Raw genomic sequence first — 13,391 nt, 5'->3', positions numbered from 1 at the left:
CTTCAGTAATCATCTGCATGCAAAGCACTTCAACGAGATGTACTGCAGTAGTTCTGACAGTAGCATTTTATATTTACAGCTCTCAGACTGCATGTCAGCTGCAGGATACCATTTGCTTTCACGGCTTGTATGCTGTACATACCACTCTACTGTAGTCTTACAATAAAGCAAGTATGTATACCTGATATTTTCACCATGGGTGAAAATAGCTTTTTGCAGGAAAGTGTTCATGTTTCTAATGTCAAGGAAATTGTTTGCAATGTGTCTGTCTTGCATTTGCTGTAGCTTGGGTAACAGTGGACACCTGCAAATCAGGATAAAGGTTTGCTTATCCTTTTCCCTCTTGTTTGATATTCTCAGTTAATCAACAGTGATTAAGAAAATGGTGTCTAAGAGTATGGTATAATCCAGTTTCTATATTGCTTTAGAGCACAGGACTTGATTGTGCTAGCAGCTGTACAAGGCGGATTCTGAGCACTACTGGAAACATAATAGATGGCTACAGACCAGTAGGAGAATAAGGATTATTATGACAGTACTGCTCAGTGTGATGGCAGACTTACTCTGTCAGTGCTCTAACTGTTGCCAGATGACTTTCAGCCATCGCCGCATATACAAAACTTGAAGGATGGTGGATGTTTGTGGGGATATGGCTCCAGGTTATGAAGGGCACAACAGAAATAGCTCTGAGACATGGCAACCGGTATCATAGACCAAATCAAAGATGGGAGCTGACCTGGTAGTTGACCAAGATGACAGGTAGGATGGAGATCTCTCAAAGAGTTTCAGCTCATTGGTCAAGAAATAACTTGACCAATCTGTTGCATGAAATTATTCTGTCCCGGGTGCAGGACTATCAAACTGGATGGGATTACTGGATACTGGAAAGAAGCAGCAACTGATGGTAAGACAAGAGGAGTAGGTGGCCTTGGTAGGGACTTGAGTTTCCCAGAGACAAGGAAAATGACATTTAGCATCCTCAAAACCAAGGAAAGAGGGACTGTAACTTTAGTGGTGGCAGCCTCAGAGTGCTAGCTGTGTAGATGGAGGATCGTTTCCAGCCTGGCTCTGAGAATAATCAACAGATGGGACAAATTAGTGACATAGTCATGTGGACAGAAGATGGCAGGGAGAGGTCAAACAACCAAAAGAGTCAAGAATGGAAACAAAATGTAGTTGATGTGAACAATGCTAAGACAGGTGCTATGCCAATATGAGCTTGCAGAGAAATGAGCACGCAGATGAGCATTCCTTGGGAAGAGACTGTGCTCTGCTATTTGCTCTGTTATTAAAGGAGTGGAGTGTGGAGCAGTACTGCTGTTGCAGCTGGAATGAGTCACCTTTTGATAAGCAAGTGCCTGGACAGCCTTTATTCCATGTGATTGACTGTGAGCAACTTCCATCCTGGTACCCTATGGAGGTGCCCTGAAGTGTCATTGCTACTTTTGCAGGAGCTATAGTAGAGATGTAAGCTTGGATTGCTTTTCCCTAAGCTTCTTCCTAATTTTGGATAATGTTACCATTTGATCTTGTGTAATCTGGAAAAAAATAAGGGTTTTTAAGCATCTATCTCTATGTATGATTATACAAACATGTATATGTTTATATTGTGTATATATACCTCTTATGTATGTTTCAGCTAGTGTATATTATGTATAGATGTATATAAAAAAACACACCTTAATATCTTCAGCTGGAACCTCTTAGGAGTGAAAATGACTGCCCTCCTTTCTCCTGTGTTTAAGTGCCTTGTGTTCCAGCAGGGACTGGATGATGGAAAGGATGGTGTGTGTGCTGTGCCTGCAGCCAGATGTGCTTTGCTGTTGATGAAGGCACAGAAACTGAGCAGAGAAGGGTGAAATGTGCAGAATGGAGTGAGGGGAGGGAGTATTAGTTTAGTCTGATGGCACTAGCTTGTGACAGGGAGTGCTAGATCCAGTGTTATCAAAGGGCCATGATCACAGCATCACAGCTTTTCCTTAGGTACTACTCTGACCAGAAAGAAATTGGGGTCCTTGGGGATTGCTTTACTTTTAACTGAGGAACCTGTCTTTTCTGGAGATGGAGACACCTGTCAGAGAACCTACTATAATACTAGACTTAATAAAATACAGCTGATAAATCCCAGGGAAAGCCAATTTGAATACAGTCTTTTAGTAGGCCTCTGGCACTGGAAAAATATTGCATTTGGCTTTTTCTAGTGTATGTGCTGTGTTTTTTCTTTTTAAGAGTATTTCTTCTGGAAATGTTTACCAGCTTCCTTCCTTAGCAGAAATGCTGAGGACTTAGAATGTGGAAGAAATCCTGCCAGGATAGTCTCCCTTTCTGATGAGGATTTGGGATATGTTTTTCACAGCTCATATGCCTTCTTTCATTTCCAGACTTCTCATACATTTCTGCTAATGTAATCCTGAACTAAGATTCCCTCTTCTGAGAAGCTTGCTGATAGGTAAACAGAGCAGTACAGTACAGGGGAGAGCTGTTTTGCAGCGATAGTCCCAGAGGAAACTTTTGACCACCCCTAGTCTAGTATTTGATTAAATGCTGCATGGCAAGCATTCCTGACCGATGTGCATATAAACAGAGAACAGAATTTTCTTTATCTATGATGCTTTTCATATTTGAGGCAACACACAGCTTGCATAAATGTTAATGTGAAAAATATGGCTACTATAAGCAATTTCTCAAGGGGCATTACATCCTCTACAGTGGCACACATACTGGCTGTCAGTGAGTGGTTTTGAAGACTTGAAAACAAGAAGGCAATTTAAAATATGGGTTGGCACCCCTTTGGATCCTATGTGAGTGGTGTACCTGCTGAAACCAGAACTCAGTATGAAGGAACTACCATACAATTTCCTATTTGTACTATAAAAGAAGTGATGAACTGAAACAACTTTGCAGGGAAGTACACAAAATGGTACCTTGAGAACCATGTGAAGCATCATTTGCAGGCCATTCTTGCCTGGATATTTTCCAGCAATGTTGGAAGCAGATAAATTGAAGAGGTTGGCTCCTGTTTCTGTGCAGATGGCATCGACCAGCATTTTCTTTCCAACACCAGCAGGTCCAGCCAGTAATAAGGCTTTCACCAAAGGAGCCTTCTCATGAACTGTTTGGGAACCTGTAAAAAGTCATATGGCACTATTATTGCTTTCATTTAAGTCTGCCATAAAGGTAATGGAATGATTCTACTTTTTTGTTCACAGTAAATATTTTATAATGCGAATTCATTGTTTCATTAATGTAGCACAAGTGCTCTGGTGTTAAATTCTATATAACTAGAGCTGTGGCCTCTTCAGCTAACATCCCCGTTTGCAGCAAAACCCAGCCATCCTTACTTGTACCTTTGGATAGGCAAATATTAGCTCTAAATCTACATGGGTTAAAAGAACACTACTTCCCTGGCAGATTTCTGAGATAAGAGCACTGAAATGACACTGTATGTGGATGTGTACAGACAAGCCTGGTGCTCTGCACAAGGCCACTTGCTTTCAGTTACACCACAGTTGTTACCTAACTCCATCAGCTGTCAGACATATAATTAGATATACCTGTGGCTTTACGTTTGGCATTTGTTGTCAGAGCAAGTCTTCACTTTCTGCAATTGGCCTTGGGCGTAGATTCCTGCTGCACATAGGACTAGCAGAATTCCTTCCTGCTGTCTGAAACGACACTTTCCAGCTCCTCCAGTTTTAGAGAAAACAAACTAATGGGACTATCTATTACAGCTGCGTTTGTCAGTGATTTTGAAACCAGATGTTACCATGTATTTTACTTTCTCTCCTCTGCCTTCTGTCTGCGCCTCCATTTTTGGACAATTTTTCCTCTTAAATGTTGTTACTGTTCAGTGAGTACAGAAGACTGACCATTTGTCACTTAGGCTAGCTCTACTCCAAAATCCTTCACTGCTGATATCCTTTCTAAGCACTGCTGCTGTGTGGTGTCAGCTCATCTGCAGAGGAGCAAATGCTATTCCCCAGCTGGAGTATGGCAGCTGCATGCGGCAGAGCAGGTAAAACATACCTGCTGGGAGACAGAGGATCTTTTCCTGTTCCCTTAATTTTATTTGGGTGAGCAAATGCCAGGACTGCTCCCCTTTACCTGCTCTGCCAGCACTGACTGCTCAGCATTTTGAAATCTATTTCAATAGCTGCTCCAGGTAAATTCATTCTGGGCTGTAAAAATCTGCTCCATCACCTGGGAAAGCTTAGTGGAAATGCCTGTGTTGTGAAAACAGCCATAGAGAGGGATTTAAGTGGTTGATGGTGATACCTTGTCTTCTCTGCAGCTCTGTCATTGCATCATTTAGGTACTTTACAGCAATGTTATAGTAAAGCCCTGATGAAACTCCAGAGGTGGAAGCAAGCAAGAAATATGAAATGCTTCATCTATACCCACACCACAGCAAAATTGCTGTCTTGATGTTAAAAATTAAAAAATAAAAAAAAATCCTGTTGGTAGTGGTGATTGTTATAAAGTCAGTTTTGAAATCGTGTGTGTGCATCCACTTCTGAAGGCTTCTGATGCCTCCCAAAGTATGGGATTAGTGGGGGAAACCAACTCCAAAGGTGTTGGTATGCTTCTGAAGGAGATTAGCCTGGAAAAGTCCCCCAAGTATGTGAAGGTAAGGAGGAACGCTCAATTTTAAGAACTTTAAAATTAAAGAAGGGGATGGGAATAAGGGGGCAGCTAGGTAAGAGCAGTATTTAACAATAAATCAAATCAGGCTGCATATCTGTGTCCTAATGGTTTAATGTTCCAAATAAATGGCAATGAACTGAGAGCTGAGATGAATGCCATTATTTCAGCACTGTGCAGGATGTAGTGAAGTTGTCAGCCACCCAGCGTTTTTATTTTTTGTACCAATCTATGACTATTATACATAGATTTATTATGAGGGGTGCAGCAGACTCCTCTGTGGTTAAAGATGAAGTATCTTGTCATAGAATCATAGAATATCCCGAGTTGGAAAGGACCCATAAAGATCTTCAAGTCCAACTCCTGGCACCACACAGGTCTGCCCAAAAGTTTAGACCATGTGACTAAGTGCACAGTCCAAATGCTTCTTAAGCTCCAACCGGCTTGGTGCAGTGACTACTTCCCTGGGGAGCCTATTCCAGTGTGTGACGACCCTCTTCTACAATTATTTCTACTTTCAGCTGCTCATAACTTTCTCTGTGCCATTAAAGCTGTGGCTTTCCTTACCATCAGGTGAAAATTGAGGAAACTTACTTCTACACATATACAATCATATAATTAACTAGTTTTGAGACTAAGTAAAATGTCATCATAATATATTGCACTAAAGGTGAAACCATTCCTGTGACTTTTTTTTGGCTCAGGCACTATTTTTTTTCTCAAGGCATTTTTCAAATTGCTATTGCAAATATGCTCTAACTAGTTTGGGGTTTCTTCTCTTTAGATTTTTTTGACAATTTAATAAATAGTGGAACACTTAAAGACTCTTTCCTCCTGCCTTGGGAGTGTCTTAGGGCTTGATTTCACTAGATTAGATGGTGTTAAACATAACCTTGGAGTTATCTGATAGGTGAAGTACTACACTGAATCAGTGCAGAAGGGGATAACTGCTGAATCTTGCAGCTGACTGTGTTCAAGCTTATGGCCAACCCCTGAGGGCTTACCCAAAACCAAAAGAAGATTTGCGATGGGAAGAATCTCACTGATGTTGATAGCAGGGTGCTGCTAGCATCATGTTTGTTAACCTGGCTCTTCAGGTGGGAATACCCGAGGAGAGCCCCAGAGTGCGTCCTGAACAGCCTGAGCACTTCTTTTTGGAAAGTGTGTGTCAGGGGGAGAAGGCTCTGTCAATTGATGCATTCCCCAGAAGGGGAGGCAAGGAATGTTAGCTGTTTTGCCCTGTAGAGGGGATGAGCAGAAAGTGACACAGCCTGGGGGAGGATATGCCTAGTTAAAATCTCCCTCAAAATCAAATCGCAAATGGAAAATGATGCAAGTGAAGTATGAGTAGAGGCCCTTGAGACAGCCACTTCTTGCAATCAGTAGAGCTTGGCTTAATGCCATTCCCAAGTAAAATATGGGGTAGGTTTTACATTAAAAGCAAACAACCCAGCATAGCTTTGTTAGATATTGCTTAAGTCTGGCATTAAAACTGCAAGGGCATTTAAGTGTTCTTTCTGATGTCCAAAATGTATTCAGACTAATTCCTTAAGTGATTGCATTGTTTAGTGCTGAGTAACATTAGCCAGCTTGTAAAAGGTAAATTGCAACCTTAGCCCTTCCCTTAACTTGATTAATTTTGATCACTGGAGCTTGTTTTAGCTATTATCTTTCCCAAGTGATTTCCTTTTATGTGCTGCCATTCACAAACTGTTAACATGCAAGCAGAGATGGTATGGAAATGCAATACCTGACAATAGCATGTGCAAGCTCCTTTATGCACTATTAAAATGATACGGTCTTCACTTGGAACGCTTAATTGAAAAACAATTATACTGCAAAATGCTTTAGATTACAATTAATCAAGCCCTGTCAAAGCCAGTAAAAATGCATGTTAGTGACAGGAAGCAAAACCACTGTATTCTGCCCTCCAGTAATTTTTGCTGTGCTCTTACCTAATGGCAATATCCCATACAGCGCTATTAGCTGCCTGACATCTGCAAGAGAGGGCACCGGCTCTATATCTACCTGACGAAGTGTAGTCCCCAGATAGCTGTACTCGCCTGTAGGGAGGAAGCATGGGCTTAATAAATGTGACACTGCATTGTTATAAAATGCATAACTCAAGTAATGAAAAACTACTACGGAATACCAATACAGCATGCTCTCAGCAAATCCTGCCCTGTCAAGGGACAGGGACTCGAACAGGGCAATATCGTTGTGGAATGTGGCCCCAAGAAATCTGAAAGGTGAACTGAAAAAAGGAAAATGACATTAAACACACTCGACTTTCCCTGCTAACCAGATTGTGGAAGGCATTCAGTCAGTCTCAAATAACCTTTTAAAGAAACTTTGTGGAAAAGAATCATTAGTAGCACCATAAATCACACTGCTGGCAAAGGATTTCTAGATTTGGGATTTTGCAGGGCTGGAATCCCAGTGAACCACACTCTATCAAAAGGATTTCAAAAAGGGGGAAAAGATATTTTAACAAGCTTTTCCCCGGGCTGCGTCACATCTCAGCTTCTCACTATGTGAGACATTTAAGTGTTTCACCTAATTTGGTGGGGATCTCGCTTTGCTGTTCACCTTTTCTGTTCAAAAAAAAAAAAAATACCAAGGAAATGGAAAATCACTGATATGAACTTAAGTGATCTAATCTTGCCTCAGCTCTTGTCACAGAGCCATAATCACATTGCTGGACCTGTCAAAATCCATACAGAAGATGTTAGAAGCCAAAGAGCCAAAAGGACGGGCCACAAGCAACAAAACTTGTTGTGACAACATGGTGGTTATTTTTAGCATAGATTACATGTCACTATGGTGAATATTGGTGAAAAATAATAGTATACTGCATTTTATAGGAGACGAAAAGGGAAAGCACTAGAGCTCTCTGCAACAAGAGGTAAATCAGCAGTGGCAAGTGCAAAAGGGGAGCTGTGATTTGGGGCAAAAGGTAGAGGAGCCTTGGTGCAACTGCACCCTCCCCTTTGAAGAATAAAATTCATTTCAGGTTTTATCTTTTATTTAAGGAGAAATCAAAAGAACTGGATAGGAATTAATCTTCACAGATTTAATTAGAAGGCATCAAAGGGTTTAATTGCAACTGAACATAAATCACAGTGGATATTCTCTGACTAATTTAGATAAGGTCACCAAGAAAATTAGTTCAGTGATGTCAGTTTGTCATAGAGAGGGACATTTTGGTGCTTTTTACTTGCTGTGTAGCACAATTCCACTCTTTGTCCTTTTCTCAGGAACTGGGAGGGAGTGACCTTCCTTATGCTTCAGTCCTGTAAGAGCAGAACAGTTGAGGACCTATTTATCTAGAGGCTTTGACTGTCCCTTTGTAATTTTAAAGGGAGGCTTTTGATATTTAAAAAAGCTAGGTCCAAAACCCAGGCCAGCTTTAAATACCTTCTGTATCTTCTGGCAGCTTAAGCATGCCTGATTTTGGTGTGGGGAGCAGCTAGGTTGGCAGCCTGTGCTGCTTCTTGCTGCCTGGTGTGCTAATGCCTGTGCTGTGACATGCAGGGGACCTGTCATGGGGGTAGGCAGCGATGTGGACATCACTTTTACGCCCAAGATCATCTGCTGCTGGGAGGTGAGTGTTGCCAATGAAACTTGGAGCAGCCCTTGTGTTGCTCTATGTGTTGCTGCAGAGGAGCCAAGGCTTCAAACCTCAGGGTCAAGGGAAGATGGCCCAAGGACATCTCAGCCTGCTTCCAGGTTTGATGTTACCAGCTGTAAATCATTATCCACTGGCTAGGACGTGCTTTCAAAACATCTGCAGCAGGGCATGTCTGGCCAGAAGTGACCTTGAGAAGGACGGATAGTACTGGTTGGGTGAATGAAGGAATAATGAAAAGCTTCCATTACTGTGCTTCATGCTTTTTAATGAGCATAAAATAGAATACCTATTAATTCAGCCTTCAACAGAATGGGTGAAGACCCTAAAGGCAGCAATTGTTGCTTCTAAGAGTTTATATAAATATGGAACTTAGAAGTGATATGCAAGACTGCAGCTTTTCTGGCTCACATACATGCTGTACTAACAGCCAGTGGCTTTGTAGCTTCTGGATGTCTGCAAATTCAAACAATAATGATCTTTGACACAACTGAGGTTGCTGTGATCTTACTACATACCACCAAATGCTTTTGGAGATTGTGGCAGACTCCCTGTGAAGCCTGCAAGTGGGTTTTATAGCTCTGTGGAGAACATGGGCTGATGTTACCTGCAGCTGCAGGCAGACGCAAGTGGGGCGAGAGGGTTTTAAAATGCAGAATGAGGCAGAGAGGCATTTCATTCAAATCAAGGCCCAGACATGCCTCAAAGCACTGCTCAAGGTTGAGGGGTGTTCAGGGAGGTGGAGGTAAGGGGTGAATTTTCTCTGCTGATTGAGCAGATAGTAAGGACATGATTTTTGCTGCTCTCTGGGAAATACTCAAGATGAATTATGACCCCCAGCCTATTACACTTGTGGTGTCTTGGTGCCTGACCAGTGCTCCTTAAAGGATGTCTTATTACACTGCCGAGTTGCTTGTGACATCCAGAAACATTCAAGGCCTCCAGGTGCTAGTGCTTGGGGCCAAGTACCAGCCCTGCAAACAGGCCCTGGCTTCAGAAGCAGAAGTGAAAGGTACAAAGCACCCCTAAGAAACAGACTTGATTTGCATACGTGCCTTTAGATATTCATGTTGGAAAGTCCTAAAAGTGTAATTACTCTTGAACTCATTCTTGACTGGAAATAGGGGTTAGTGAACCTTGAATGGCTTGAGATTTGGTTAGATTAAACACCATGTTAGCTGTAAAAGGTGTACTTTACCAATGTAATCGGAGAGATACACTTTCTTGGGTTTTATTAGTACTCCTTCTTCCACTAGTTCCCTGTACAGAGAATCGATGGTCCTATGGACAAGAAACATCACTCAGAAATCCCAGGGAATTGTAAATGAAAGCTCAGTCCTTCAGTAAGTGAGCTAGCCTCAGAGTTATTTATGCTTCTTCAGCTTTATAAATGAATTTTGTAGCTCAGAGGTTGAGGTGATTAGCTTCATTGATATGAAATCAATAAGTACAGTTTCCTGTGTTATGACAAGAATTCTTTTACTACCTCACGCACTGCATGGCTCTGTCTCACACCAATTCCATTACCCATTTCCAGGTGATGCAAGATCAGTTATGACTTGTGTAATAGACTCATTCATTAATATCAATTACTGGGAAATTATTTTTAAATTATACAATAATAGCAATCCTAACACTACTATACCTATTCACTTAGCTCTCCAATTAGTAGTAATTCATTAATTCTTCTGGGAATTTATTCTGTTTGCAATAGCCTCGCTTCATCAAGAACATACTGTGAATGATTTGACTGGAGCAACCAGTGGTCCATCAGCTGCTGTGGTTGTGTGATAGCCAGAGGAAGACTGGGAGAAAAACATAGTGGAAACCGTGGCATAGCTTGTTCAGGGGAAAGGTGTTTTCCTGTTTCTATTAGTGGTTGGCAATAGCTCCTCAGCTACTGAGGATTACACTTACATTTGTATCTGTTTTTCTGTTGGTGTGGATGTTCTCCTCAGTCTCTTTTGGAGATCCAAATATTGATTTCAGTGACATTCTTTGGCACTAGGTTACACAGACTGATACTGTTTCAAGGATGCCATAAAATGAATAAGCTTGTGTGTAGCTCTTGTTATAATGTTAATGTAAACGGCACTGGTCTGAGCCTTTCTAGATGTTTTACCATTTGTGCACTTTTCACATCTTCTCCCTTCAATATCTGAGCATTTTTTTCTGCCACCTACCTTAATTGGGACACTTTGGTATCGCTACAATAAAAATATTTAACAGAAGCTCTCAGCTGGCTAATAAAACCATATATATAGTCTGAGGTCTGCAGTCTTTTTCCACTTGAGCTGGGAAGTTTTGTGTTTATGCAGTGTTAGTGGTACAATTAATACAGGAATAGTAATAAGCAAATATGAAACTTAACACACCTTCAACATTGACTTTGCCACTCTGACTCTTGCTCTCATTCTGAGATCTTTATGTTGAGTGTGCATCATAAAAACAAGCAGAAGGTAGAATGGGACTAACCTGGCAGTTCTGTTGGGAGCATGACTACTTTTCCTGTCATTATTTTTACTGTGTAAACTTAATGATGCGTGCCCTGAGTCTCCTCCAAGTATGTGTGATGCGATCAGTCTCCGACTAAAGCCCCCGTGCCTCTCCACTGTGCCAAAACTGAGATGAACCTGAACTTCTCTTGGCTATTTCTGGAATACTTCCTCCTTTCCTGCTCAGCAGGGAAGAGCAGAATATGGACCCCAAATGCCACAGAAACTGATTAAAAGCCAACGACTAAAGAGCATGCATTCTTAAATGGCTGTATGTTGTGTTAAGCTGACACACAAGAAGCAGGTATGTGCAAGAATAATTTTAAAAACACAGACTATACACATACTTGTTAGGCTTTGGCACTTTTCTTGTATGATAGGTCGTGCTCTGTTACAATCCATGACACGTATATTTTAAATATTTGCTTGGAGAGATTTTTCATTGTAAAGCAGGTAAAGAGATTGACTGTATAGTGCTAGCACCCGAATGATCTAGTCCAGGTCTTGCTGTGCATTGTACAAATGGATTTAGGGGTGAATCCCATCTGCTGCTTCCTGCAGTGGCTGTTTGTCTTCATGCTGTTCTCCAGCCCTGCTCCCTTGGGAGCTCAGGATGCTCCTGGCCTGCACTGCTACAGTCAGCAGGTCCCAGAAAATGGTATCTCTGTAGGTGTATTATGTGCACAGGTGAAAAATGGCTGGGTTATCAACGAATGCATCACAAGATCACTGAAAATGTACTGTCAAAAGAACAAAACCTCTCAAATCCTCCAAGTAAAATAAGGTTGTTTAAAAGAGTAAGGGTATGCAAGAGGTTGTCAGGTCTGCCGGAACTTATTGGTAAGTAACTGATTTATATGATACGTGGTTTACCTCAGACATGATGGGTGACTTATAGAGTACAGGGGCCTGTCTGCAGCCTCCCTTACCAGTTTTCAGCTGAGATGGAAAAATCTGCTGGTAAACAAAACTGTCAGGTGCCTCTGTACCTGCCACCACTGGGATCAAAAAGGCAAATAGGGCCCATATTCTGCCTGAATGTTACATATGCTTAGCTTTACAAACTGGAATTAACCTCACTGAAGTTAATGGAGACTGGCTCTAGTGGTGTATTTTTGCAGAACAGGGTCTGTGCTGTGCACCATTAAAGCAGTGTTTTGTCACCCTGTTATTTGTGACCCTATGTGGTGGTGTTCCTAGGGAATGCAAAAGTTTTAGTGTCTGTACTTCAAGGTTGTGATAGATATTTATCATCTAGGCTCCTCCATGGAAGTTTATAGATGTTATTAAACAGATTTTATTTATTGTGGGGTTCCTGATGCTGGTTATTGCAGGAGGACCATCTCAGCATTGCTGCAGCTAAAATCTGAAGGGGTAGGCAGTGCAAAGAAGACACAATCTATCATTGAATCTCAGGTAAAGAGGTCTTATCTTTACCTGTCAGGAGTCAGATCTTCTTCCAGCTCAGATATTTTCTTCCCTGCTGTCTTTTTTTTCTGAAGACCACAAAAACAGGCAGGAGTTAGTGGCCTTAGTACAGTTATATATCTGAACCTACTGAAGCAACGTGAGGACCAGAACAACATTACAACATTTGTTGTTGGAATGTGGCCCTCATCACTGAGGAACCCAAAGGAAAAATCATATCCTTGAATGCCTTTAGTTGAGGAAGTCATGCCCCTATTTATAAAAGCACAGGAGATGTTCTAATTTGTAAGCCTGTCACCAAGGCATGGGAGAGGTGAAGCAACTCTGGCTTTGACAGGGCTGAGGATCTGTGTCCAACCTGTGAACCCCATATACACCTTGCAGTAGGTGCTCTTGAACTGGATTCTGCACACTCACCCCAAGAGAACTCCTCTCTTGCTTTTTCTGGAGCCCAACTTTGTAGCTGAGCAAGTATGGCCCTTACCTGAGAGGTATGGGATAAGGGGTGTGGGGTCCCAATTGCTGCTCCAGAGTCTGTTCAAGCTTTATGTTGTGTTTAAATATGTATGCAGAAGCATACATAGGTCATGCAGGCTGCTTACAGCTGGACCCAGACCTGAAATCAACCCTCCTGACTCTCTAGTCAGCTTCCTAACCATTAGATATTCTGTCTTCACTTTCTTAATGCCTTGGGGAAGGAGCTTGAAAAGGCCAGAAAAACATGACCTGCTCTTCTCTTGATACTTTCACCATACTTCTACTATGGGGAGATTTTGTCTTGGGTTTCCTTATATGTTGGGGAAAAACAAAACCACCACGGAAAACAAAGTTAAGATGTGAATCAGTCACATCAGGCCCCTCAATTAATTACAGCTCACAAGACGTAACTATGGTTAGGGATAATTAGCAGAGGAGAAAGCATCATTAATCCATGCACCATATGTTAGTGCCCAACACCGGTGTCCACACTTCAGTTCTGCAAAGCACTTTGGTATGACTTCAGGAGAGCTCCTTACACAGTAATACTTCGGCACTGTGGGACTTCTTCAACGGCTTAAATTTAGGCATGTGCTTAAATGCTTAGTTGATCAAGACAGCTTATTCTTTCCAAAAGTTTATGTTCAACTTTCCTGGGAATAGTCATTTCTTTTTTTTCTTAATGAATACTTCTGCAGAGCTCTAGAGGTTATTCTGTAGAA

At 41.7% G+C, this 13,391-nt stretch overlaps 1 protein-coding gene and 1 long non-coding RNA gene across 2 annotated transcripts in view; one reads left to right on the top strand and one right to left on the bottom strand.

Annotated features, from left to right (window-relative positions):
- IQCA1 (IQ motif containing with AAA domain 1) overlaps positions 1-13,391 on the bottom strand; it is a 105,190-nt gene that overhangs the window by 16,675 nt on the left and 75,124 nt on the right. Inside the window, 4 exon segments of the mRNA XM_048058326.2 lie at positions 2,925-3,124; positions 6,597-6,704; positions 9,468-9,550; positions 12,202-12,260. Coding sequence (XP_047914283.2) covers positions 2,925-3,124; positions 6,597-6,704; positions 9,468-9,550; positions 12,202-12,260 — 450 coding nt within the window.
- Positions 1-13,391, top strand: part of LOC106034531 (uncharacterized) — an 81,918-nt gene that overhangs the window by 4,457 nt on the left and 64,070 nt on the right. The gene's annotated exons all lie outside the window — the stretch shown is intronic.

The sequence above is a fragment of the Anser cygnoides genome, chromosome 6 (genome assembly GCF_040182565.1).
Source record: "Anser cygnoides isolate HZ-2024a breed goose chromosome 6, Taihu_goose_T2T_genome, whole genome shotgun sequence".
NCBI classification, from domain to species: domain Eukaryota; kingdom Metazoa; phylum Chordata; class Aves; order Anseriformes; family Anatidae; genus Anser; species Anser cygnoides.
This window is presented reverse-complemented; position numbering and strand designations above follow the sequence as displayed.